At 42.4% G+C, this 27,523-nt stretch overlaps 1 protein-coding gene across 2 annotated transcripts in view; it reads right to left on the bottom strand.

Annotated features, from left to right (window-relative positions):
- Positions 1–1,672: 1,672 nt before the first annotated feature.
- Positions 1,673–27,523, bottom strand: part of mfhas1 (multifunctional ROCO family signaling regulator 1) — a 76,030-nt gene continuing 50,179 nt past the window's right edge. The window contains exons 2-3 of one of the 2 annotated variants that reach the window (XR_010962719.1): positions 10,050–10,273; positions 1,673–3,166 (exon numbers count right to left, since the gene is read on the bottom strand). Coding sequence is in view for 1 of the 2 variants with exons in the window: in XM_067983371.1 (XP_067839472.1) it covers positions 3,162–3,166; positions 10,151–10,273 (128 nt within the window). In the remaining variant the exon portion in view is untranslated. The remainder of the gene's footprint in view (positions 3,167–10,049; positions 10,274–27,523) is intronic. The other variant, XM_067983371.1, reaches the window with a different exon arrangement.

Genomic DNA, 27,523 nt, shown 5'->3' with positions numbered 1-27,523 from the left:
AAGCACCTGTCCTTCTTTGGCTCGGTGTCAATTTTTGTCCGATTACGTACCTGTAAAAAGCCTTGGGAAGTTTTACGACGTTAAAGGCACTATATAAATGTAAATTGTTATTGTAGTTGTGAGTGACAGACACCATTGTGGGTCTGTGATCTCAATACTCATATTCACACAGTGTAAGCAGGTGAACTTTAACCTTTTTATGTTTGATAAAATGGTAAGATGAAAAGCAGAACTTGTAATTTTTTTGATCATTGGGTGTGCTTTACTTTCTTGTTTACTGCTTATTGATCATCTGCCAAAATGGTGTGTAACACAGGTGAAAACGGCAGACTTCATCTCCATGGAAAGATCAGCAACATTATGTGGAGAGGGGAGCTAGCATTGGGGTCAGCTTGACCAGCGGTATATCCCTCCAGCCCAGCAGTAGGAAGAAAGCCCAACCAATAATGAGCAGCTCCAACAGGGCAAAGGGCAAGCAGCATCCAACCGGGGTCTGGACGGAGAGCGGGGGCGGGGTCTGCCGCCTCTCGTTGTGTGAACCTATATTCTCAGCAATCACTCAGAAAGTCAAAGTACCGCTCGCAATTGCTGGATGAAAACCTAGAAGCTTCATTAAGATGCCCTGTGTCTGATACATTTATGGTAGATGTCCAAACTTTAAAAGAGAAAGTGTAAAGTTTCACACTGAATTGTGATAGATGTTTGTTCAGTAAATATACATGAAGTACATTTACCCATAGTGTGTGTAATGAGTTTTTTTCTAAAATTAGTGCATGTGGCTAAAAACAGTGTCACTGTGGCTAGTCAGCGATTTCTATTAGACAACACTGTTCTACAAAAACATTACCATACGGTGGTTTCTCTCATGAGCTGAACGATGAAGTATGTGGTAGAAAGGCACTTAATAACACAGGACCAGAAACGTTGGTGCCATAATAGAAACTTTGCTCTTCTTGAGAGCAAATCCAATTATCATTCCGATAATACCAGGACTCGCCCCATGTAACAGTATTGCTGAATCTTTTAAAAAGACTCCAGTCATTGAAAGCATCGAATACCATGATAGTGTAGCGTTCCTCTCCCTTACATTAATATTCATGAGTAAAAGCATATACCTGCTATTAACAAATTTCCCCCACCTATCAGATTCATAACAATTCCTTCCCCCACCACCAGTTTCTCATGACTCTCCAATCCCTATTTGGGGAAGAGGATGAAAGTACAAGTCATAGCTCTTGGTGACAGATCTTAAAATGGGGGCAAAATTGAATTCAATATATCTGTAATTTGTGGGCTGGCATCAGAGGATAGAAATGACCACGAAAACTGTCAGATTTTTGTAAAAACCCAACTGCTTCACTAACGTCCTTCAAGGAAGGGAATCTGCCACCCTGGTCTGGCCTACATGGGATAAACTACATGGTTGACTCGTAATGCCCTCTTAAGTGGCCTAGCATGTTCCTCAGTGTAAAAATAATGCCTTCAGGGCAACTAGGGATAGGTAATAAACATGGCCTTGTCAGCATCACCACCTTACGAGAACAAATATTTTAAAAAATATTTCACCTAAACAACTTTTTATAGCACAGACAGTCAAACTTTTAAACGCTATTCATTCTTTGAACATTAGAGTTAAGCCATGTACAAGGGGTCATAAAATGGAAGCAAGACATTTTTCCATTGATTCATTTAATAAGTGTCAATTATCCAAGGTGACTTGATGTGCAAATGCTTCAGTTCCATCGCAATACAATTTCCATTAGCAGCATATAAAAAATAAGATATTTGTAAGTTGCACTGATTTTCATTCTTCCTTTCAGAAGTATTCATTTAAAGAAAAACACTTTTGTTTTGAAGATGCACAACTTTGAAATGCCCTTTGTCGCAAAAAGAATGTGTCTTTATATATCATCTTATCATGCTCTCAGGACATCCCAACGCGCTTCACATTCAATGGATTACTTTTTGAAATGTAGTCACTGATTTGTAGGCAAACACGGCCACCATATTTCATGTAGCAAGATCCCACAATCAGCAAATGAACGAACGACTGGTTAATGTTGATTGAGGGATAAATGTTAGCCAGGACACCGGGAGAACTCCCCTGCTCTTCGAATAGTAACTCGGGATCTTTTCCATGCACCTGAACAGGTACATGGAGCCTCAGTTGAACATCTCATCCAAAAGCCAGCACCTCTGACACTGCAGCACTCCCTCAGCACTGCACTGGAGTGATAGCCTATCTCCAGAGTGGGGCTTAAACCAACAACCTTCTGACTCAGAGGTGAGAGTTCTACCAACTGAGTCAGGCAGAACATGGAAAAACTGGTAAATCAAACTGGGATCGTGTTTGCGTTTTTTTTTTAAAAAAGATTTTTTTGTTGAACAAATGCATCTCCCAAACAGCACTGGTTTCTCAGGATCCTATTTTAATGAATACTCCTGAACAAATATATAGAAATGATAGGGCTTTGGAGCTTTAACCCAATCCTTCGTCCGTAGGGAAATTTGACAGATAGATCAGGATCAATTGGGGGCCTCTCTCAACTGTGATTCAAAAGAAGGATGAACAAAATACAACGTGAATAGGATTGCTTTGTCACACTGAGTATTGCACAAACATATTTTTTAAAAATGAAGCAGAACGCTCTAAATTAAATCTTTCAGTAGGTGGAAAGAACAAAATGTGCTTATGCAGACTTCGTGTGATCTGTGCTCCACACTCAAGAGCAGAACAACCATGTTTGGCATTTTATTCCTAAAGCACTTTAGACAATACTGAAAGTATGGCTTTAGTAAAACACTGCAAAAGAAAATCCCTGAGAAGCCACTCGTTACAAAAATAAGTGGTGGAACTCTCTACGTCTGCGCTATTCATCGGTAGAATGGGTGTGTCGGGTCAACCAGGTTTCAAATGATGAAAATCCCTTGCTCCACATCCAAAGGAGGACAGCTTGGAATGGGACGAGAAAGCATCTCTCTATGCTTTGTGCAGACAGTCAATCGCTCAGCCAGCCGGGTGCAATATCCCCAATGTCCTGTGCCCATCATGGAGCTGCTCTGAATCCACTGTTAAAAAGCATCTCTGGGTCAGCTCCATCCTCCACATATCCAAGGAAAATGGACATTCCACCACTGCTCACAAACGTTTCAGCTCAACATCAACCTAATTAAGAGAACAAAAAAAATGAAAAGATTAACATAGGCCAGCTTCACATCTAACAAAAGTGTAAGATTCTTGGGCGGCATTTATACCATTAATGTAGCATTAGTGCAAAGTAATTTCCAAGCTGACAACACAAGATAATTATGGACAAGGAAGGCCATTCGGCCATCTTAGTTCATCCAACCAGAAAAATCCTTAAGTCCCCTCACTGCTGCATCCAATTGGTTCTTAAATGAATCCAGGTTTTTTGCCTCCAGTACTCTATCCAGGGGTCCAATCCGAATAGATCTTCTCTGCACTGCCCCCCAGTGCTTGAATGTCTCAATGACCAGAACTGGACGCAACGTACAAGGTGCAGTCTGACAAGAGCACAGAATAGTTTGATCGCTACCTCCTCTGACCTGACTTCATACCAGTGTGAGACTGAAGGAGAGCGCCTTGCTCCAATGTCGGGTCAGGTCTCAACTCTGGATTTACACAACATGAAACCTTTAACGTTGCCAACCACTTCACACCAATTCTAAACCTATTGTGCAAGTATCAACTCATGTAATCAAACACTGTGGAAAAAGTTGACAAACAGCATTTACATGTCTGTCCAGTAGAGGCTCATCTATCCTCAGCAGTATTTAAAGGCTGCAGAGAGTGACACCACATGTCCTGGCCAGTATGGAGATGATTGGGTAATTCCCTCATCAATCAGGCCTGCTGTAAGTGACCGGGGTTGATTTTATGCAAATAATTTGTATTACGTAACTATCCTCCACTCACTGCATTTAGCTGGAGAAATAATCCTGCTATTATTGGGAGACTGCTGTTGCTTTGGTCATGAGTTCTGTTTGCTGTAGTTCGTAGAGACGCTGTTTACATAGACCCCCGTTTGCCAAACACATAGACACTGTTGCTCAGCAGCTGACACAGTGCAATTCGTTGGCTGACAGTATTGTCAATACTCACTCCAGTATTTAAAGCATAGAAAACACCACCAACCTTTAAAACATTGAGTTTATACTAAAATGAGGAGTGACTGTTCTCACCAGAACAATTCTGCTTGGCTGGGAGTTTAATGAATATCAGACCAAGTAAAAACCCTTTCAACAGGAGAGGAGCTTTCTGATGCACAGCCATGGTAGATGGAGACCTTGGAGTATCTGGCCACTTAATTCAAGTAAGTGGGATATTACAACCTTGAAAATAGAACTTGCATTTATGTAGCACCGTCCACATCTTCAGGGTGTTCCAAAGTACTTCACAGCCAATGAAGTATTTTGAAGTGTAGTCACTATTATTTAGGCAGCAACAGCCCATTTGAACACAGCAAGATCCCACATACAGCAATGAGATAAATAACCAGTTAAGCATATTATTGAAAAGAAAAATTTGCAGAGCTATGGGGAAGGAGCAGAGGAGTGAGATTAATTTGGTAGCACTTTTAAAGAGCCAGCACAGGCATGATGGGCCAAATGGCCTCCTTCTGTGCTATATGATTCTATGATCTGTTTTAGTGATGTTGGTTGAGGGATAAATGTTGGCCAGGACACTGTTTACAGATAGTTAGCATTTCTTTACTTACAGTTCACTTCTCCCCTTTTTGTTTTGGTCAGTCTTATAAAGCAGGGATGTCCAATGTGCAGTCTGTGGGCCACATGAGCCCTGGCGAGATAGCCCTATTTGCACTAATATTCTTTACTTACTGGCCTGCCTTGTAAGCGTGACGGGCCTGGAAGTTTGGAAAGGGCTGTTCTTAGCGCTGTTGCCTGATTGGTGGATAAGTCCTCAATCAGAGCACCAGGCATCAGTAAAATGAAATATCTGCAAATTTATAGGAACAGGGATTTAAACTTTATATGTAAGCTTCAAGGTACAAATCCACGTAGCCCATGAAGGCAGAAACTTAGACACCCCTATTATAAAGGAGCTTGTGTGCCTTCCTAGTGTGTGTCACATTGTGAGATATAGCACATAGAACATGTGAGCAGGTCCAATCAGCTGAGCATAGCAGTTATTAAACTTTGGCTGAATGATTTGTTTGTAACCATCCAAGGCACGATGCTGTGTAGTTTGAGTTGAGCAAAGTTCTTCGGGATTGTGGGGTTCTAAAAAGCGCGATAGCTTCAAACACCAGCTGTTGCAGCATGGACTTTACTAGATAGGTTTTCACATGTTCAGTTTAATTTTTAATTGAAAATAAACTAAAAAAAAGGTAACTTGTAGCACCAGACATGATACTTGCATATCACATCACTGCTGTTCACTGTGTACAAGGTTCCCTGCAAGATGCATTTGCACGTTTGTACATAATGGAGTGTACAATGACACAGCATTGAACTCAGTCAGTATGGAAACACATGCATCACCGAAGCACAATTGGCAGGCTAGATTCAAACTCCAAGCCCAGAGTCACACCCAGTAACTCCACAGATGCAAAGTCTACATTACTGAATCAGTCAAGAGGCTGATAAGTGTGTTTACTGAATAAACAAACAGATCCTAAAATCAAATCATCAGAATCATACAGCACAGAAGGAGGCCATTCTGCCCATAGTGCCTGTGCTGACTTTGAAAGAGCTACCAATTAGTTCCACCCCCTGTTCTTTCCCCATAGCCCTGCAATTTTTTTCCTTTTCAAGTACATAACCAATTGCATTTTGAAAGTTGCTATTCAATCTGCTTCCACCACCCTTTCAGGCAGTGCATTCCAGGTCATAATAACTCGCTCTGTAAAAAAAAATGTCTCCTCATCTCCCCACTGGTTCTTTTGCCAATTATCCTAAATCTGTATCCTCTAGGTACCTACCCTCCTGCCAATGGAAACAGCTTCTCTCTATCAAAATCCTTCATAATTTTGTACAATTCCAATAAATCTCCCCTTAAACTTCTCTGCTCTAAAAGAGAGCAATCCCAGCTTCTCTAGTCTCTCCACATAACTGAAGTTCCTCATCCCTGGTACCATTCTAGTAAATCTCCTCTGCACCCTCACCAAGGCTTTGACATTCTTCCTAAAAAGTGTGGTGCCCGGCATTGGACACAATACTCCAGCTGGTGCCTAACCAGTGATTTATAAAGGTTTAGCATATCTTCTTTAAACCAGGAATAATTACTAATTGATCCATATGGTTATACTGTGGTAAAGTTGTCTCACGGTAACACCAGTAATTCTCATGAGCTATTATGGTGCCCCTTTAAAGACTCTGGGTCAGAGCTAAGGGCCAGTCTATGTAGAGGAAATGGCATTATAACAGTGGTACAAGACCACCGCTTCACCCCAGAATGCGATCCACTACTGACACAAACCTGCAATATAAAAACTAATCGAATGAAATCCCCATCAGTAGGAAGATTACAAAGTAACATTACTACAGTCCAAAAAACACCAGGGGATTCCCCAATGGAATAACCCATGGTGGTCAACAGATCCACTGACACGCAGAAGCAGCCTCATCACCAAAGTCCATACATGGCAGCTTCCTACAGAACCTCGACATTTACATTGCAATAGGGAACCTCACAAACCTGTAACAAACTGAAAGAAATGCGGGCCGTGTTACAGAATCATAGAATGATACAGCACAGGAGGAGGCCATTCGGCTCATCGTGCCTGTGCCAGTTCTTTGAAAGAGCTCTCCAATTAGTCCCACACCCCTGCAATTTTTTTCCCTTCAAGTATTTATCCAACTCCCTTTTGAAAGTTGCTAGTGAATCTGCTTCCACCGCCCTTTTACACATTGCATTCCAGATCATCATAACTTGCAGTGCAAAAGAAAAAATCCTCATGTTGCCTCTGGTTCTTTTACCATTTACCTTAAATCTGTGTCCTTTGATTACTGACCTTTCTGCCACTGGAAACAGTTTCTCCTTATTTATTCTATCAAAACCCTTCATGATTTTGAACAACTCTATCAAATCTCCCCTTAACCTTCTCTGTTCTAAGAAGAACAACCCCAGCTTCTCCAGTCTCTCCACATAACTGAAGTCCCTCATCCCTGGTACCATTCTAGTAAATCTCCTCTGCACCCTCTCTAAGGCCTTGACATCCTTCCTAAAGTGTGGTGCCCAGAATTGGACACAATACTCCAGCTGGGGTCTAACCTGTGTTTTATAAAGGTTTAGCATAACTTCCTTGCTTTTGTACTCTATGGCTCTATTAATAAAGCCAAGGAGCCCGTATGCTTTTTTAACATCCTTCTCAACTTTTCCTGCCACCTTCAAAAATTTGTGTACATACAGCCCCGGGATTCTGTTCCTGCCCCCCCTTTAAAATTGTACTATTTAGTTTATATTGCCTCTCCTCATTCTTCCTACCAAAATGTAACACTTCACACTTCTCTGCATTAAATTTCATCTGCCATGTGTCTGCTCATTTCACCAATCTGTCTATGTCCTCCTGAAGTCTGTTACTATCCTCCTTATTGTTTACTACATTTTGGAGTTTCGTGTCATCTGCAAACTTTTAAACTGTATACCCAAGTCCAGGTCCTTAATATATATCAAAAAGAGCAGTGGTCCTAATACCGACCTCTCGGGAACACCACAGTATACCTCTCTCCAGTCTGAAAAACAATTGTTCACTACTACTCTCTGCTTTCTGTCTCTTAGCCAATTTCATATCCACTATCCCTTTAACTGGCTTCAAGTTTGCTAACATGTTTATTATGTGATACTTTATCAAAAGCCTTTTGAAAGTCCATATACACATCGACCGTACTACCCTCTCCGTTACTTCATCAAAGAACTCAATCACGTTAGTCAATCACAATTTGCCTTTAACAAATCCGTGCTGGCTGTCATTTGTTAACCCAAACTTTTCCAAGTGCCAATTAATTTTGAACTGAATTATTGTCTCAAAGTTTCCCCGCTATCGAAATAGACTGACTGGCTTGTAATTGCTCCGGGTGAGGGCTGGTCACTAGAAGAGCCCCACAGGGATCATAATTGGTCTTCATCACTTTTACCAATGACCGTTTGGGGAACGGTCCCTGAATTTGTGTACGACACAAAGATATGTGCAGGAGTTAAGTTCTTGAATGCAAGAAAATAGTCTGCAGGTGGACCAGGATGCATTGGGCTCATATGTGGCAGAGGTCTTTTTAATACAGACGATTGCAGTGTAATGAATTTGGGCTTGGGGTAATTCCAGGCATGCATGCACTATACAAAGTTGCGGATGCAAGGCTGCTGAGTGGGAGAAGAGCCTGGGAGGTTATAGTTCAAGAGTCTTTGAAGAACCATGACCAGTGTAGTGAGGCTGTTGAAAGCCAATAGGGCATTAGGATTTGTAGCTAGGACAATTAAATAGAATACTAGAAATTAAGGCTGCAGTTGTGGTTAAGAATGCAAACAGATCCCAATTGTTGGGGCAAGCGCGAGTTCAAGTTTGCCTCCATCTTCTAAATAGGAGTTGATTTTTTTTTTAAATGTTGCAGTTCATGCTGTTGACTCCTGATGTGTCTTTCTCGTGCAGCCAGCTTCACTAAGTTGGGGCATTGAGCGCCTGACATGGCACTAGAACAATGCTAGCGTCCTTCAACACTAGCATCCACATTTCCTGATGCCAGTGGACCTGTGCCCATGAGGCATTTGTGCTCCATTACTCTGCATTTCTTTTATCCAGTCCAAGATTGAACAATGATCAGGAAAATATTAAATCCGTACAGGCATCAATTGGAAGCATCTGCTTGAAGGTGGATTCATTAAAAATCCTCTAAAAACAGATAATTGGCAAAAGAACCAGAGGAGGAGATTTTTTTTACGCAGCGAGTTATGATGATCTGGAATGCACTGCCTGAAAGGGTGGTGGAAGCAGATTCAATAGTAACTTTCAAAAGGGGAATTGGATATATACTTGAGAAGGAAAAATTTGCAGGACTATGGGAAAACAATGAGGGAATGGGACTAATTGCATAGCTCTTTCAAAGAGTCGGCACAGGCATGATGGGCCAAATGGCCTCCTTCTGTGCTGTCTGATCCTACGATTCCTTAGTCTGGCAATATCTGGAATACAGTGTCCAGTTTTGATCTGCTCCACGGTGGGGGATATTGAGGCTTTGAGAAAGGTTCACAAGAAATCTATTTGATTGGTACCTAGTTTAAAGGCCTTTAGTTATCAAGATACGCTTATAGAATTGGGGCTTTTGACCTAGCAAAGGTAGACTTTGAGGGGATATGATTGAGCTCTTTAAAATAACGAAGATATTAGATTCTGTCTGAGTGGATAGGTTATTTGGGCTAGATGGACAGAGTAAGACTAGGGGGAATCTGTAAAAGTCAATAAAGCAGAACGTTAGCTTAGGTGGCAGTAAGTACATTTTTTCCACAGAGAGTCACTGACCATAAATTGCCATTACTTGCGCCTATTGTGCATTTGCTGCAAACGTTCAAAAGGGAGCTGGCCAAGTTCCTGCAAGCAGAACACATCTTGAGTTATAGAGGATGGGTGGGCTGATGGAGACCAGCGTGACCAGTAACTGCGGACTCCTAGAGCGTGTTTGATAACCTCCGGGGGTCAGAGAGGAACCTTGTCAGTTTGTTTATCCTAAATTGTCCTTTTTCCTCTATTTTTTAACCTCTCTGAGGAGATTGAATGACTGCGGAGTAAGGGGGCTTTGATTGTGCTTGTATTATAGGACAGGCTTGAATGACCAGCTGCTTTATCCCTGTCCTTTTTCGTACATTCGTTTGTCCTCAACTTCATCTGGCAGCTGGTGCATGAAAAATCAAATCATTGAATTGTGTTTCGATTTGAAGATCCACTCAAATAAAAACCCAAATCTATTTTGTTTGTGATTTGGACTCAATAGCCACAGGGAGGAGTTTTTGAATCCGAAAGGGTAATTGGACAGCACTCTACAAAACCATTGCAATTTTAAACACACGCACACCGTACCTTATTCTTGCCAAAACCTTGTTGTCTGCCACATATTTGAACAGAATTTTAAAGGTATCGTTTCTGATGAGGACTAGCAGGATGGCCCACTGTTCACTTACAGCAGGGACTGATCACAGTGGGGGTCGGGGGATAAACCAGAGCCACATCCACACGCTCACTTCCATTTCTGGGGCAGATGATCTCAGTCACTCCTTCCGGCCTGGTTTGGGTCAATAGCTCGCCTGTTGATATGAGAGAGAAACAAAAAAGGTTTATATAGTTAAAAAGTGGTCAAAAACCCTTCGTCTTAGGCTGCAATCAGACTCACATTAGCAGAGTTTTCATTTGAAGGACCAATAAATAAGTTAAAGCAAATAATTCTCACGCCTGCCAGCGAGTTCGGCAGGTACATGAAGCACCTATAGTATATTATTAGCATTGTAGCAATAAGCAAAACCTCCTCATACTCGAGCTCCCCTCTGCCAGCTGGACAAAGAAAGCTACTTTCAGCAATTAACCCTCAAAACACTGAAAAATTCATTCAGTGTTTCTGAATTTGGCTTTACGTTTCCCATTTTGGGGTAATTCTAATTTTGGGTGATGGTGCCTGTTTTCCACCATCGCTGAAAGTTACAATTACCCCCAATGGGACAAGTAATTCTCAATGAGTAAATTCTCAATGAATAAATGCAGAACAGAGAAGTGAACGTCTTTATGGGGCATTTACAGCTGAGGACATTAGTCATAAATTGGCTATTTTTTTTCTAATTACAGAATGTTCTTATTGAATTACAGCTCTGACAGCCCAGGCAACGGTTTCCCAAGTGTAGCGGCTGGTGTGACACTCATATGATTGCACTTGTAACTGAATTGTGAGAAGTTCCCACCTGTAACTGTACAAAACAGTGTTGGCCGGACAAGAGAGAGAAAACAAGCAATTTAATAGATAATTGCCAAAATCCAGCCTAAAGTTACTAAAGGACCTAAATGATCATAATCAAACAAAATAACTTCTCGCTGTTGACAAATGGCAAGTACTAAACACGCACCCCACATAGTTAAAGATCGCAGACAAGGCCCAGGTTTGACTAATAACCGACTTCAGTCTTTTTCATTGTTCCTCATCCAATAAAAATGCAAAAAACTGTACATGAAAATTTATATGTATGTTTATGTTTCCTACATTACAACAGTGACTGCACTTCAAAAGTACTTCATTGATTATAAAGCGCTTTGGTTTGTCCTGAGACTGTGAAAGGTGCTATATAAATGCAAGTCTTTCTTTCTTTATGAGTAGAATTTAATAAATTAGATTGTATGCAACACTCAGCGTAATCACTGTTGTAATGTAGGAATATGCTCGAGAACACAAGGAGAATCGGATGAATTAACCTCTTCTCTCACCAGTTGGTCAGTCATAGGGGCAGTTTTTAGGCCACCAAGTGGAGCACTTCACTGACCTAGCCCCTCAGTGTTCAGCCACCAGGATAAGTACACAATTCAAACTCCCCCTCCTTCATAAGATGGACAGAGAGAAGGAAGAAAGGAAAACCTGCATTTATATAGCATCTTTCACATCCTCAGGGTGTCCCTCTGCATTTCACAGCCAATGAACTACTTTTGAAATGCAGTCACTGTTGGAAACCAATTTGTGCACAGCAAGGTTCCACAAATAGCAAATGAGGTGAATGATCCTTCAATCTGTTTTGGCGGTGTTGGATGGGGGGTGAATAGTGGCCAGGACACTGGGAGAATTAACCTACGCTTCACTGAATAGTGTGATGCCACCTTTTACGTGCACCTGTATAAGCAGATGGGGTCTCGGCTTAATGAGCATCCGAAAGACAGCACCTCTGACAATGCAGCACTCCCTCATGTATGACACTGGATTGTCAGTCTAGAATGAAGTTAAGGCAGTGTACTACCTCCAAAATAAACAGTGGGAGCAGAGAGGAAGCAGAAGGCAATATGTAAACTAGAAAGAAAGGTTAGGGTAGAAAGTTATACTTGGTATCATTAACTTGGGAAAAATCAAAATAGGAAAACAGGGAACAGAAGATTGCCATCTGAAGCATTTACCTTTATAGTTTATATCAGACATTGAGGGATATGCTGAGAAGGTGGGCAGATTAATCAATGAAAAAGGGATAGGGTTTGTTTGAATTTAAAGGCCATTTCCTGCTGCCAAAAATTCCTATTTTAACGTTACAACAACAAAGCAAGCCCCGATGTCGGATAGCTTTATTTGTGTTGTATTGGTACTTGTTTCACTGCCACAAAGAAAGCTTAAAAGCTGGTCAGCCCCAGGAGATAGTCTTTTCCCTGGATTGGGCCAGCGGTCAAAGGATTAAGTATGTTGAGTACAATTTATCAACCTTACACTGCACAGGGAACTCAATCACTAAATATGGTGCCCCAACAGCAGGAACAAAATTATTCCAGTTCTCCATTTGTTTTAATAGATACCTACCCAAATATTTTAACATTTGTTTTTACTGGCAAGTGTTCTTACTCATGAGAACAAAGATCTAGGAGTACAGGTTCATAGCTCCTTGAAAAAGTGGAGTCACAGGTGGATAGGGTGGTGAAGAAGGCATTCAGCTTGCTTGGTTTCATTGGCCAGAACATTGAATACAGGAGTTGGGATGTCTTGTTGAAGTTGTACAAGACATTAGTTAGGCCACACTTGGAATACTGTGTACAGTTCTGGTCACCCTATTATAGAAAGGATATTATTAAACTAGAAAGAGTGCAGAAAAGATTTACTAGGATGCTGCCGGGACTTGATGGTTTGACTTATAGGGAGAGGTTAGATAGACTGGGACTTTTTTCCCTGGAGAGTAGGAGGTTGAGGGGTGATCTTATACAAGTCTATAAAATAATGAGGGGCATAGATAAGGTAGATAGTCAAAATCTTTTCCCAAAGGTAGGGGAGTCTATAACGAGGGGTCATAGATTTAAGGTGAGAGGGGAGAGATACAAAAGGGTCCAGAGGGGCAATGTTTTCACTCAAAGGGTGGTGAGTGTCTGGAACGAGCTGCCAGAGGCAGTAGCAGAGGCGGGTACAATTTTGTCTTTTAAAAAGCATTTGGACAGTTACATGGGTAAGATGGGTATAGAGGGATATGGGCCAAGTGCAGGAAATTGGGACTAGCTTAGTGGTATAAACTGGGCGACATGGACATGTTGGGCCGAAGGGCCTGTTTCCATGTTGTAAACTTCTATGATTCTATGATTCTATTCTATGAGCTAAACTGTTAAAAGTAGGCTCCTGAATGGGCAGATTGCATTGCTTTGCGATCAAATATCAGTGTAATCTTACAGAACAAAATCTTAGCACGTCATTTTCAGAGACCTCGTCCGCATGAATTGCAATGTTTAGAAACAGCAAATGTTTCACCAACTCAGCCAATGCCGACTAAATGATGCAGGTGCAAGGGCGATTACCCACTTAGTGGGAGTCTGCTTCAACCATGACTCACAATACTACATGTTTGTTTAAAGATAGCAAGTAGCAACTGTACAATCCCAATATTATATAATTATGGACCTGACCAGTGATAAGAACATGAGAAGCAAGAGTAGGCCATACGGCCCATCGAGCCTGCTCCGCAATTCAATAAGATTATGGCTGATCTTCAACCTCAACACCACTTTCCCGCCTGATCCCCATTTCCTTTGATTACTAAATCAATGTCCAAAAATCTATCGATCTCAGTCTTGAATATACTCATGATGTGGAGATGACATTTACCTGAGGAAGGAGGAAGTCTCCGAAAGCTTGTGAATTTAAAATAAAATTGCTGGACTATAACTTGGTGTTGTAAAATTGTTTACAATTGAATATACTCAACAACTGAGCATACACAGCCCTGTGGCATAGAGAATTCCAAAGATTCACAACCCTCTGAGTGAAGAAATTCCTTCTCATCTTGGTCTTAAATGACCGACCCCTTATCCTGAGACTATGCCCCCTAGTTCTAGACTTTCCAGCCAGGGAAAACAGCCTCTCAGCATCCCTGTCAAGCCCCCTCAGAACCTTATATGTTTCAATGAGATCACCACACATTCTTCCATGCTCCAGAGAGTATAGGCCCATTCTATTCAATGCTTCCACCCCAGGAATTAATCTAGTGAACCTTTGTTGCACCCCCTCTAAGACAAGTATATCCTTCCTTAGATAAGGAGACCAAAACTGTACACAGTACTCCAGGTGAGGTCTCACTAAAGCCCTGTACAATTGTAGCAAGACTTCCTTACTCTTGTACTCCAACCCCCTTGCAATAAAGGCCAACATGCCATTTGCCATCCTAATTGCTTGCTGTAACTGCATGTTAATTTTCAGTGTTTCTTATGAGGACACTCAAGTCTCTCTGACCACCAACATTTAATAGCTTCTCACCATTTAAAAAATATTCTGTTTTTCTATTCTTCCTACCAAAATGAATAACTTCACATTTCCCCACATTATACTCCATCTGCCACCTTCTTGCCCACTCACCTAACCTGTCTATATCCCTTTGCAGACTCTGTGTCCTCCTCACAGTTTACTTTCCCATCCAGCTTTGTATCGTCAGCAAACTTGAACACATTACACTTGGTCCCTTCATCTAAGTCATTAATATAGATTGTAAATAGCTGAGGCCCAAGCACTGATCCTTGCAGCACTCCACTAGTTACAGCCTGCCAACTTAAAAATGACCCGTTTATCCCTACTCTCTGTTTTCTGTTAACCAATCCTCAATCCAGGCTGATATCTTACCCCCAACACCATGAGCCCTTATCTTGTATAACAACCTTTTATGTGGCACCTTATCACATGCCTTTTGAAAATCCAAATATACTACATCCACTGGTTCCCCTTTATCTCCCCTGCGAGTTACACCCTCAAAAAACTCCAATAAATTTGTCAAACATGATTTCTCTTTCATAAAACCATGTTGATTCTGCCTAATCATATTATGATTTTCTAAGTGTCGTTACAACTTCCTTAATAATGGATTCCAGCATTTTCCTGATGACTGATGTCAAGCTAACTGGCCTGTAGTTCCCTGTTTTCTCTCTCCCTCCTTTCTTGAATAGTGGGGTCACATTTGCTACCTTCCAATCCATGGGGACCGATCTAGGATCTAGGGAATTCTGGACGATCACAACCAATGTATCCACTATCTCTGCTGCCACCTCTTTTAGTGCCAAATTAACAAGTATTGACCTAACCAATGATCCTAATTAACTATGACCCTAACCAATGATCCCAATTAACAACCATGTCCCTGACCAGTGATCACAATCAATAACTAAGGACCTAACCAGTGATCCCAATTAACTGTGGACCTAACCAGTGATCCCAAATAACTATGGATTTAACCAGTGCTCCCAATGATACCATACCGTGACAGAAACTGTTTACATGGGAAATTCTCCATTATAAATTGTTTTCATACTGAATTCCATTATAGCTGTTTACATAGGCAGTTTTCTTTGTAAATATTGACATAAGACGTTTTCCAGGAAGTCAAGTTTGTGGAGAGGAAGTAAACGCATACACAAGATTTTTTAAAATATAGATATCATCACGGTGCTGACAAAGAATTTCACAAATGTTAAGGTTGCCATACAATGACTGTGACCTTGGGCATCGAGGTAAACCGTTTCCTTCCCGTGGACCAACCAGGTAGGTTGAAAAGCAGCGGCTGACAGCTGTGAATCCAAATTAGGATGGAAATTACTAATTAACTCATTAATGCAGATATACTCGGCAGCTGGGATAGTCAATTAGAGATCTTAAACCTTCAGCAAAAGGAGTTTCCTGATGGGCCCAAATCATTTGTGAAGGCTAATATGCAAATAAAAATCTAATAGGCCAAGCAGACTGAAGCAAAATTGGTACAGCAGCAACCAATACAACGCAGCTACTGGAAAATTAATACACAGAATTTCCTGCACAAAGAATGATAAAACAAAACAGGCCTCTGCAGCAGGACCTCACTCCCAGTCGAAGTGATGATGTTCTCTCTGATTAGATCAGGACACCAGATGGACACGTACTACTTCCATATCTTATCTGGGATTCCAGTAAACTGCAATATATCACGTCTTATCTTTAGTCAGCGTATCCATCCACACATGTCCCAGTCTGCACCGAGTTAACCCTGTGTGCACCAGAGCCAATATTCCCACTGTTTCACAGTACTCACACTGAGGATTTGAACACATTAATTTGCAAAGTTACAATGATTATTTCTCATTAGGAAGGTGCAAACTGTGGGGGCATAAAGGACTCGCCTTCTAAAAGGAAAAAAATATTTATATAACTACTTTAACACAAATATTTGAACACTTAACAGCAGCCTACCAGAGGCCTGTCACATCAGGTATCCCAGCCAGAGAAGGAGGGTCCCTCTTGGAATTGTGGGGTGGGTCTGTCAGAATGCTGCTCTCACTGCTTTAAACAAAATAACTTGCATTTATACAGAGCCTTTCATAACTTCAGGGCATCTCCCAAGCACTTCACAGCCAATGAAGTACTCTTAAAGTGTAGTCACTGTAGAGAAATGCAGCAGCCAATTTTTACACAGGAAGGTCCCACAAACAAATAATCTGTTTTAGTGGTGTAGATTGAGGGATAAATGTTGGCCAGGACATAAGAGAACTCCTCTGCTTTACTTCGAATAGTACCCCAGAATCTTTTACATCCGTCTGAGAGGGCATATGGGGCCTCAGTTTAATGTCTCATCTGAAAGACGGCACCTTCGACAGTGCAGCACTACCTCATTACTACAAGGTTAATGTTTATCACTGCCCCTGTGGTGAGGACAAGATTCCAACCTAAGCCTGCATTTGCCCAATTTTTTAATAAACCCAATGCCTTAAACTTGCTACATGTCAGCCTGGTTTATGTGCTCATCTCTGGAGCAGGGCCATCACTGAGCCACAGCAGATGATTGGGGATCAACACCCCCTCAATCCTGGTACGAGGAAAGTTCAGTGTTGGCTAGAATCACAACCTCAAACATCCTACACTGAACTCCTGGCTTGTACTGGACACTGTAATGCTCCGATCGGTATCAAGGAGCAGAAGACTGATCCCTGCTCCAAACAATGACAGCAAAACCCTGACGTACCCACAAAGCTCGATACTGGAGCATAATCTTCAGCAGTCTGCGTGCAATTATTCAATTTGGAATTTCTCCAAATGGCTATTAGAAATATTTAGTCAAGACATTTATTTGGGGGAGGGGATAGTGAGTACCTCCCCCGCCCCCATGTCCTTTCCTCGTAAGGTAAGGCAAATCAAAAACCACAGCTCATATCATAATGTTTATAGGTTTTAAAGCACATCGCCCTTTAATGACGGGCGTGTTCCAGAGAGCACATCATATCTCCACATCTGCAAAAGGAGAGCCAGAAACTATGGGGCTCAGTGCATGAAAGCTTTAAACATGTCAGATTTATCAACAATGATTGGGGTCAACAGAAGTACTTCTTTCCACCTACGGACTTCTTTGGAAATGTGGAGACAAGTTCTGATTGGTTGAGATGCAGCGTCTAATCCTGACATTTCTCCAAAGCCAAGTGAAGCTCGTAGGTGGTGATGATGGAGGACCGGCCCCCAAATAACCATACACTCGCTAAACTGAAAGTGGCAGCTGAATAGCGCTGAGAACAAGAACCCCAGAGACTTGAGTGCATAATCCAGGCTGACACTTCACTGCAGTACTAAAGGAGTCCTGTACTGTTGGAGGTGCAGTTTTTTTTGGATGAGATGTTAAACCAAGACCCTCTCTACCCTCCCAGGTGCATGTAAAAGATCCCATGATCCTATCGAAGAAGAGCAAGAGAGAGTTCTCCCAGTGTCCCGGACAATATTTATCCTTCAACCAACACCACTAAAACTGATACGCTGGTCACTGCTGTTTGTAAGACCTTGCCGTGCGCAAATTGGCTGCCGCGTTTCCTACATTACAACAGTGACTACACTTCAAAAGTATCTTGTTGGCTGTAAAGTGCTTTGGGACATCCTGAGGTTGTGAACGGCTCTATATAAATGTACATCTTTCTTTCTTAAATTGGGACTTAACTTTTACATTTTTCCAAGCATTTCATTGAATACAATTCTGTATCCTTGAAAGATATTTAATAAGCAGTACGGGTAGTTTGAGGACTGCGTTAGCTGTTTGAGTCCCCAATGCACGGCTCAAAGTAGATACAACCAGTGAAAAAAATGCAGGCTCCATCTAAATGGGCTTTGTAAACAGGAATTGATCATTTTATCTGTGAGTACTACTATTGGATTCCACTGTAATTCAGCAAAAAAAGTCATTCCAACTTCATCACCACTTAAAGCCCCAAATCTGTAATTTGCCAATATGTAAACAACCTGCATTTATATAGCGCCTTTCACGACCTCAGGATGTCCCAAAGCGCTTCACAGCCAATGAATGACCTTTGAAGCGTGGTCACTATTGCAATATAGGAAATGTAGCAGCCAATTTGCGCACAAGATCCCACAAACAGCAAAAGTGATAATGACCAGATCATCTGTTTTAGGTATTGGTTGAGGGATAAACATCGGCCAGGACACTGGGACGAACTTCCCAGTGCTTCTTTGAATAGTGCTGTGTGTCTTCTGACTCAGAGGTGAACGCGCTACCACTGAGCCACGGCTGACACCTGTTGCCTCAGCCTGTCACCCACGTTCACCACTACATTTGTTATGTCAACTAGAGTTACGAAAAAGACTTGCTTCATCGTGTATGCCAGAAACAAAGCATTTCACATTCCATGAATTACTTTGAAGTGCAGGGACTGTTATTATATCAACAAAGGTCAGGACTTTATTAACTAGTTACTGAACATAATAAATAGTAGCAGGAGTAGGCCATATGTCCCCTCGAGTCTGCTCCGCCATTCAATAAGATCATGGCTGATCTTCGACCTCAACTCCACTTTCCCGCCCTATCCCCATGTCCCTTGATTCCATTAGTGTCCAAACATCTATCGATTGCAGTCTTGAAGATACTCAATGACTGAGCATCCACAGCCCTTTGGGGTAGAGAATTCCAAAGATTCACAACCCTCTGAGTGAAGATATTTTCCCTCATCGCGGTCCTTAATCGCGGCCGACCCCTTATCTCGAGACTAGGACCTCTAGTTCTAGACTCTCCAGCCAGGGGAAACAGCATCTACCCTGTCAAGCCCTCTAAGAATCTTATACATTTCAATGAGATCACCTCTCATTCTTCTAAACTCCAGAGAATATAGGCCCATTCTACTCAATCTCTCCTCATAGGACAACCCTCTCATCTCAGGAATCAATCTAGTGAACCTTCGTTGCACTGCCTCTAAGGCAAGTATATCCCTCCTTAGATAATGAGACCAAAACTGTACACAGTGCACCAGGTGTGGTCTCACTAGAGCCCTACATAATTGCAGCAAGACCTCCTTACTCTTGTACTCCAAACCCCTTGCAATAAAGGCTAACTTACCATTTGCTTGCTGTAATTGCTTGCTGTATCTGCATGTTAACTTTCTGTGATTCATGTACAAGGACACCCAAATCCCTCTTACTAACAATACTTCTTCGTCTCTCACCTTTTAAAAAATATTTTGCTTTTCTATTCTTCCTACCAAAGTGGATAATTTCACGTTATACTCCATCTGCCACTTTCTTGCCCACTCACTTAACCTGTCTATATCCCTTTGCAGCCTCATTGCGCCCTCCTCACAGCTTACTTTCCCATCTAGCTTTGTATCATCAGCAAACTTTAAAACATTACACTCGGTCCCTTCACCTAAGTCATTGATACAGATTGTAAGCAGCTGAGGCCCAAGCACTGATCCTTGCAGCACTCCACTAATTACAACCTGCCACCCGAAAATGACCCATTTATTCCTATTCTCAGTTTTTTGTCCATTAACCAATCCTCAATCCATGCTAATATATTACCCCCAATCCTTCAACGATCAAAGTGCAAACGGTGGACATTGGACATACTAAATGTAGGCCAATAAACTAGTCACTGTGTAATACTCATACAAAAAGGGCCATTGTAGTATTCCCAACAAATACCTGCTCATTAGAGTAAACATTGAGGTCCAGTTTATTTCCAGGACCCATGTGCTTCATGCAATCTCTGGATGTCCAAACTGCAGCAGCCAGTGAGACCTGTCTTCTGGTTCACAAAGCTCCAAACCTTGTGCTTATATCAGCACTAGTTTCTCCTGTTTAAATACTCTTAAAAGTATAAGAAGTTAATGGTCAGAGTTCAAAGGAGAGCTACTAGATCACCTCCAGAAATAAGGGGACAGAGTTCAAAGACCTACTAGATCACTTTTAGAACTAAGGGGACAGAGCTCAAAGCAGAGCCACTAGATCATTCAGAATCTTAAACAAACACTCATTTGCACAATAAAAAAGCAGCCCGCTTGATTGGCACCCCATCCACCACCCTATACATTCACTCCCTTCACCACCAGTGCACCGTGGCTGCAGTGTATACCATCCACAGGATGCACTGCAGCAACTCACCAAGGCTTCTTCGACAGCACCTCCCAAACCGGCAAACTCTACCACCTAGAAGGTACATGGGCAGCAGGCACATGGGAACACCACCACCTGCACGTTCCCCTCCAAGTCACACACCATCCTGATTTTGAAATATATCGCCGTTCCTTCATCGTCGCTGGGTCAAAATCCTGGAACTCCCTACCTAACAGCACTGTGGGAGAACCTTCACCACACGGACTGCAGCGGTTGAAGGCGGCTCACCACCACCTTCAAGGGCAATTAGGGATGGGCAATAAATGCTGGCCTTGCCAGTGACGCTCACATCCCATGAACGAACAAAAAAAAACAAAGCTAGCAAATCCAGCTAGACTATTCCAACTCAAAATTACAATCCAGCAGCCTCTAAAAAAAGGGATACTCCAAAATTAGGCCTTGGCAGCTATCGATTTGTTCCCTCAGAGGAAGACCATGTGATGCAACACACGTTTCCAGCTTACAATGATGCTTATGTGGCAAATCATTTCAAATGAAAACATGCACTGTACAAAAGGAAATCTCCATTTTAATTCTGCGTTGAGTGGAATTATTGACACTCTCAGGAGTTCCAATAGCCCAGAACGACAATTGAAATAGTCACCTCAAATACTTCACACCTTCTTGCTTGGGTAATACAGCCTTGGCTCACCTAACAATCCCTTCATAACCTGTAGAACTTGATCATCAATCTCCTCAAACCACCCATCAGTCCCTTGCCGGATTGGCATTTAGGTGACTGGCTCCCAGTAACAATGTCTACAACTGTGCAGGTCACAGAATCAACAGATAGTGGTTACAGCACCACCTCCGATCTGCGACTTCCCGGCAGGAGTGGACCCTCGCAATATCATCCCCATAATCTCGTCTCGCATTGGCACACCACTCACAATGCAAGGTAACAGAATACCTACTGCAAACGCATCACTTGAAATACAGCTCGTCGCATGCTACAACAGGGGATCGTAGCAGATCAGCTCTGGGCGTTACTCTCGCTGCAAGAGGCATTTTACACTGAAGAAACTCCCCCCCCACCCTCCCCCGCCTTGTCTTTAAAACGGAGGCAGCCAATTCCTCCAAACAGATTTCATAAGAATGGGTGTTTGGCTCCCATGACCAATCACACCAGGCGTTACCACTGTTACCTACATCTCAGGGGATGTACTGAATATGGTTGAAAGTACTGTATTCCAACTCCCCAACACCATCGACATCTTTCAGTGCCAATTCATGCAAGGTGGGGCTCTCCAATCACACACCATGATTCATATGGAATTGCTACTGAAACAACAGGAAGCCCTTTAGTGCCAGTTTTTTATGCTTGTGCCTCTATAGCTGAACTTCATTGCAAGGATTACAACAGAGACAAGTCTTGCCCAATTATGTGCAAGGGGAATTTAGGACTTGGATGTCAGTGGTAGCACTCTTGTCTGTGAGGCAGGAAGTCGTGGGTTCAAACACCACACCAGAAATTTGAGCAGAGTGCAGCACTTCAGTGCAGTACTGAGGCAGTGCTGCACTGTCGATGACCTGCTCACCAGCACTCTATAGAAAGTACAGCAGCTTGGCAGATTCCTGGTTACACACTTCAAACTCTAGACTCCAGGGAGCTTGAGAGCCAGATTAGAAGCTCGCCTGAAGCCTTTTGATCTTTTGTTTATTAACAAGCTACTAGCACATTAGCTGGAACAAATGTAACTCGAACAAGCTGGGGCTTGTTCAGCCCAATCACCATGTGTGCTTTGCTTTGCTGCAAGGAACTGGTGTGGTTTTCATTGACTTTTTGTTGGCAAATTCAGTGGCCCACAATCCAATAAAATGCCAACTATGTTGATCAATAGAGCCTAATAAGTTCAGTTGCAATCCATGCTCCTGCACTACTGATCTTTGTTCTCACTGCAACAACAACAAGGTTTAGGGAGGGAATTCCAGATCTTAGGGCCTAGGCAGCTGAAGATTCGGCCACCAAAGGTGCAGCGATGGAAATTAGGGATGCACAAGAGGCCAGAATTGGAGGAGCGCAGAGATCTCAGAGGGTTGTAGGGCTGGAACAGGTTACAGAGATAGGGAGGGACAAAGCCACGGAGGGTTTTGAACACCAGGATGAGAATATTAAATTCGAGGCTTTGGTGGAGCGGAAGCTAATGTAGGTCAACGAGCACGGGGTGGTGGGTGAGCAGGACTTGACGTAAGTTAGGATACTACTCCTAGTTTTAAACTGTATACACATATAAGGCCCCATCTGCTCGGTCAGGTGGACATAAAAGATCACATGGTATTATTTTGACGAAGAGCAGGGAAGTTTCCCCGGTGTCCTGGCCAATATTTATCCCTCAACCAACATCACTAAAACAGATTATCTGGTCATTTATCTCATTGCTGTTTGTGGGACCTTGCTGTGCTCAAATTGGCTGCCACGTTTCCTGCATTACAACAGTGACTACACTTCAAAAGTAATTAACTGGGTGCAAAGAGCTTTGGGGCGTCCTGAGGTCGTGAAATGCACTATATAAATGCAAGTCTTTCTTTCTATAAATATACCTGAACATTTGGGATCCTTGCACCAATATGAATCACGCTCCCTCTCTGGATGAACCCATTCCCTGACTGAGTTCCAAACATGCCCAACTCAAATTTGCAAGTACAGTACATTCTCGTTGCCCTGTGTTCTTTGTCTTGGGGGGAGGGGGGGGGGGGGAGAAAGAGAGGAGGGGAAAATCGGGGAAATTTAAAAAAAAATTCCAAATAGGTATTTCCTGTTCAGAATTTTGTACATATACATGTGCTAGGTCTTTTTTCCCTTTTAATTCTAGGTGATTACATTTGGAACAAATATTTTTTGCGTTACAAAGCACTCCTGCTCCTCCTGGCCCACAAAAGAAAAGTTAATAAAGCAAACTGGGGATGTGGGGGGCAAAGAGTAGAGAGGAGGAAAATTTTGTTTACACATTAAGTTATGATGATCTGGAATGCATTGCTTGAAAGGATGGTGAAAGCTGATTTAATAGTAACTTTCAAAAGGGAATTGGATAAATACTTGAAAAGGAAAAATTTGCAGGGCTATGGGGAAAGAGCCAGGAAGTGGGACTAATTGGATAGCTCTTTCAAAGGGCTGGCACAGGCACAATGGGCCGAATGGCCTCCTTCTGTGCTGTACGGTTCTATGATTCTAAAATTTTTGGCTTTTCTTTCCAGCAGCCCATTATGTATTTGAAGAGGAGCAGCCGGCTCGCTGAGTCCCCGGTCAACATTCCTACTTCAAGAAACGCTGTCAGAAACAGATTAACTGGCCTGATTTGTCGCTTGTGGGATCTTCCCGTGAGCAGTTTGGCTGCTGCAATATTCTACGCCAGCACAGCTGACTACACTTCAAAAAATCAACTGTGATGTGCTGAGGGAAATGCCGAGGGTGTGATGAGGCAATATATAAAGTCAAGCTCCTTAATGCACTGGGCAAGGAAATCACTATAGTCCACCCCAGGACTAGTTTTGCTACCTTTGCATTCCTTTATTTATACCATGGAGCTTTCCTGAGAATTTCCAGAGGATTTGACGTTGATACTTGAGTAAACAGAGATGTGCCAGTGGAACAATGTATATTTCAAATCTCTAATCACAAAATCCCTTGTTTCAGCACAGTTTCGGTTCAGTGAACTTGAGGGTCTCTCATGAATCTTTCTTCCCTCTGTACAATATTACCAGAGCTGTGGAGATTGCAAATCCATGTTTTAAAAAAAAAATAAATGGAGCTGACTTTGGATTTTAGGAGCTAAGTATAGTAAAAGAGGTCACATTTTTTAAAAAACTAAAATGAGTGAAACTTGAGAGGCCTGGAGATTGTATGAAGTACTGAAAGGCATCAGGTACTTGGGGCCTTTTTATAAAAAGCCCTAACTGCAAGGCAACCACATGCAAAGAAAGCAGAGAGTATTTTCAGCTCACAGTCTAGACAGCATTCTGCAGCTCACAAATAGCAGTGCAGTGAACTTGCACCGAGGAGTCACTCGCTGCCTGCTTCTATTTTAACAGGTCAAAAACTCTTTTCCAAAACATTGTGACCCTACACATTTTGGGGTAGGTACACAGGGCTGTGCAGCTTCCTTTTTGACTCACATTTTTCAAAATATTAACTGTGCGAAAAAGTGCTTCCTAATAGCCCAGTAACAGGCGCACTACCTTAAACAATAGAAAACCCTGACCTTCCAATGCCTCCCAGCGCTCAGTCTGCGAGTATACGTAACCAACCATCACAATATTAACAGTTATTCTATTAAAAACAAGGAGGGGCAGCTATCCATCACTATACCCACGATGCTTTATGTAGGTGAACCCCATTCAACATCTCCCATTCCAAGAGCTGCACTGAAATACAATCCAAATTTAACATAAATCACAAATAGAAGCTTGCATTTTATTTTTAGAAAAATTAATGAGAACACAAATAAGACTTGTGGACTTGTCCCAAATACATTTCCATGCCCCTGGCAGTCGCCGGAGCTTTGAAGTTTAATATTGGCGTCCGTACAGTCTTGAACTTTGGGCTAAGGATTGATCTGAAATTAAAATTGAACCAAAGTCTTCTCCCAATTTTGGAAATACAACTAGAGAGAGGCATTGCTGCCAAGTCTTAAAAGAGGAAATGTAGAGGGAGCACTTTTTGGTTTTCTTGCAGAATTGAATTGCAAGAAAACAAACAGTTTTCTCAGCACCATGGAGACCTTCGAGTAGGGCCTCCTGCACCCCACCCCACCCCACCCCCAGGCCTCTACGGGCAGCAACCCAAAGTACCACCACTGTATTCACAATGGACCACCACTTCAGACCAACCAAAGAGCCGCTCCATAGACAGCTAACCCTGGGGGCACCCACGCTGGGGAATGCAAATTTACCAGCTGGAAGGTTTGATTTGCTGGGGTTAGGCTGCTTAGTAGTGGCCCTCAAGCCTCAGTCTGAAGTGCGCGGCCAATCTACTGGGGACAGTAGACAATCACTGGAGTGATGCACCCCTAGTCATAAGCTACTTATAACATACCTGAAGGAACTCTGCTGGTTGCTTAGCAATGGTTCACATCAAACTCCATTACTGAATCAATAGTGCTTCCTGGTACCTGCACATAACTCTTGTCTTGAGCTGCAAGTCAGCTTGCACTGCCTGATCTTACACAGCCTTAAGCATGGAGTCAGTCAGCTGACTGTCTATCAGATTTACTCAGTCGATGGTGTGAGCCTTGGCTCAGTGGTAGCACACTTGCATCCGATTCAGAAGGTTGTGGGCTCAAGTCCCACTCTAGAGACTTGAGCACATAATCCAGGCTGACACTTCAGTACAGTACTGAGGGAGTGTTGCACTTTTGATAGTGGTGTCTTTCAGATGAGATGTTAAACCAAGGCCCCATCTGCCCTCTCAGGTGGATATAAGAGATCCCATGGCACTATTTCAAAGAAAAGCAGGTGAGTTCTCCCAGTGTCCTGACCAACATTTATTCCTCATTCAACATCATTAAAATCAGATGATCTTGTCATTTATTTCATTGCTGTTTGTGAGACATTGCAAAACGTAAATTAACTGCATTGACTACATTACAACAGTGACTGCATTTCAAAAGTGCTTCATTGGCTGTAAAGTACTTTGGGACTTCCTGAGTTAATGAAAGGTGCTATATAAATGCAAGTTATTTCTTTTTTAAGTGGCGAGATTCTCTGCCGCTCTTTACGCTTCTACAGCAACGTGGACAACCATAACAGGAACCTCATTCCCAGGCGAATTTGCTCCTCTCACAGGTTCGAATAATGTAGTGCAGTCGGCATCTATTAAACTGGGCTGGTGAATTCTGCCCGCCTTTGTCCTCTCCTGAAACAATCGCTCATGATTTACCTCATCAAAACCTTTCATGATCTAGATGGGAAAGTAAGCTGCGAGGAAGACACAAAGAGTCTGCAAAGTGATATAGACAGGTTAAATGAGTGGGCAAAGAGGTGGCAGATGGAGTACAATGTGGGGAAATATGAGGTTATTCACTTTGGTAGGAAGGATAGAAAAACAGAATATTTTTTAAATGGTGAGAAACTATTAAATGTTGGTGTTCAGAGGGATTTGGGTGCCCTTGTACATGAAACACAGAAAATTAACATGCAAGTACAGCAAGCAATTAGGAAGGCAAATGGAATGTTGGCCTTTATTGCAAGGGGGTTGGCGTACAAGAGTAAGGAAGTCTTGCTGCAATTGTACAGTGCTTTGGTGAGACCACACCTGGAGTAGTGTGTACAGTTTTGGTTTCCTTACCTAAGGAAGGATATACTTGTCTTAGAGGTGGTGCAATGAAGGTTCACTAGATTGACTCCTGGGATGAGAGGGTTGTCCTATAAGGAGAGATTGAGTAGAATGGGCCTATATTCTCTGGAGTTTAGAAGAACGAGAGGTGATCTCATTAAAACATACAAAGGTTCTGAGAGGGCTTTACAGGGTGGGTGCTGAGAAGCTGTTTCCCCTGGCTGGAGAGCCTATAACAAGGGGGCATAGTCTCAGGATAAGAAGTCGGCCATTTAGGACTGAGATGAAGAGGAATTTCTTCACACAGAGGGTTGTGAATCTTTGGAATTCTCTACCCCAGAGGGTTGTGGATGCTGAGTCGTTGAGTATATTCAAGGCTGAGATGGATAGATTTTTAGACTCTAGGGGAATCAAGGGATATGGGGATTGGGCAGGAAAGTGGAGTTGAGGTCGAAGATCAGCCATGATCTTATTGAATGGCGGAGCAGGCACAAAAGGGCCTTAAGGCCTACTCCTGCTCCTATTTCTTATGTTCTTAAGTCCTCTATTAGACCATCCTTCAATCCTCTCAGCTCGAGTGAAAAAAGACGAGTCCCACTTCGTAACTGGAACTAACCCCTCATCTCTGGTCATTTAAAGTTTTCAATGTCAAAACTGCAGCAGTTCATAGTTTGGAAA

This window comes from Heptranchias perlo, chromosome 4, assembly GCF_035084215.1.
Source record: "Heptranchias perlo isolate sHepPer1 chromosome 4, sHepPer1.hap1, whole genome shotgun sequence".
Taxonomy (NCBI): Eukaryota; Metazoa; Chordata; class Chondrichthyes; order Hexanchiformes; family Hexanchidae; genus Heptranchias; species Heptranchias perlo.
This window is presented reverse-complemented; position numbering and strand designations above follow the sequence as displayed.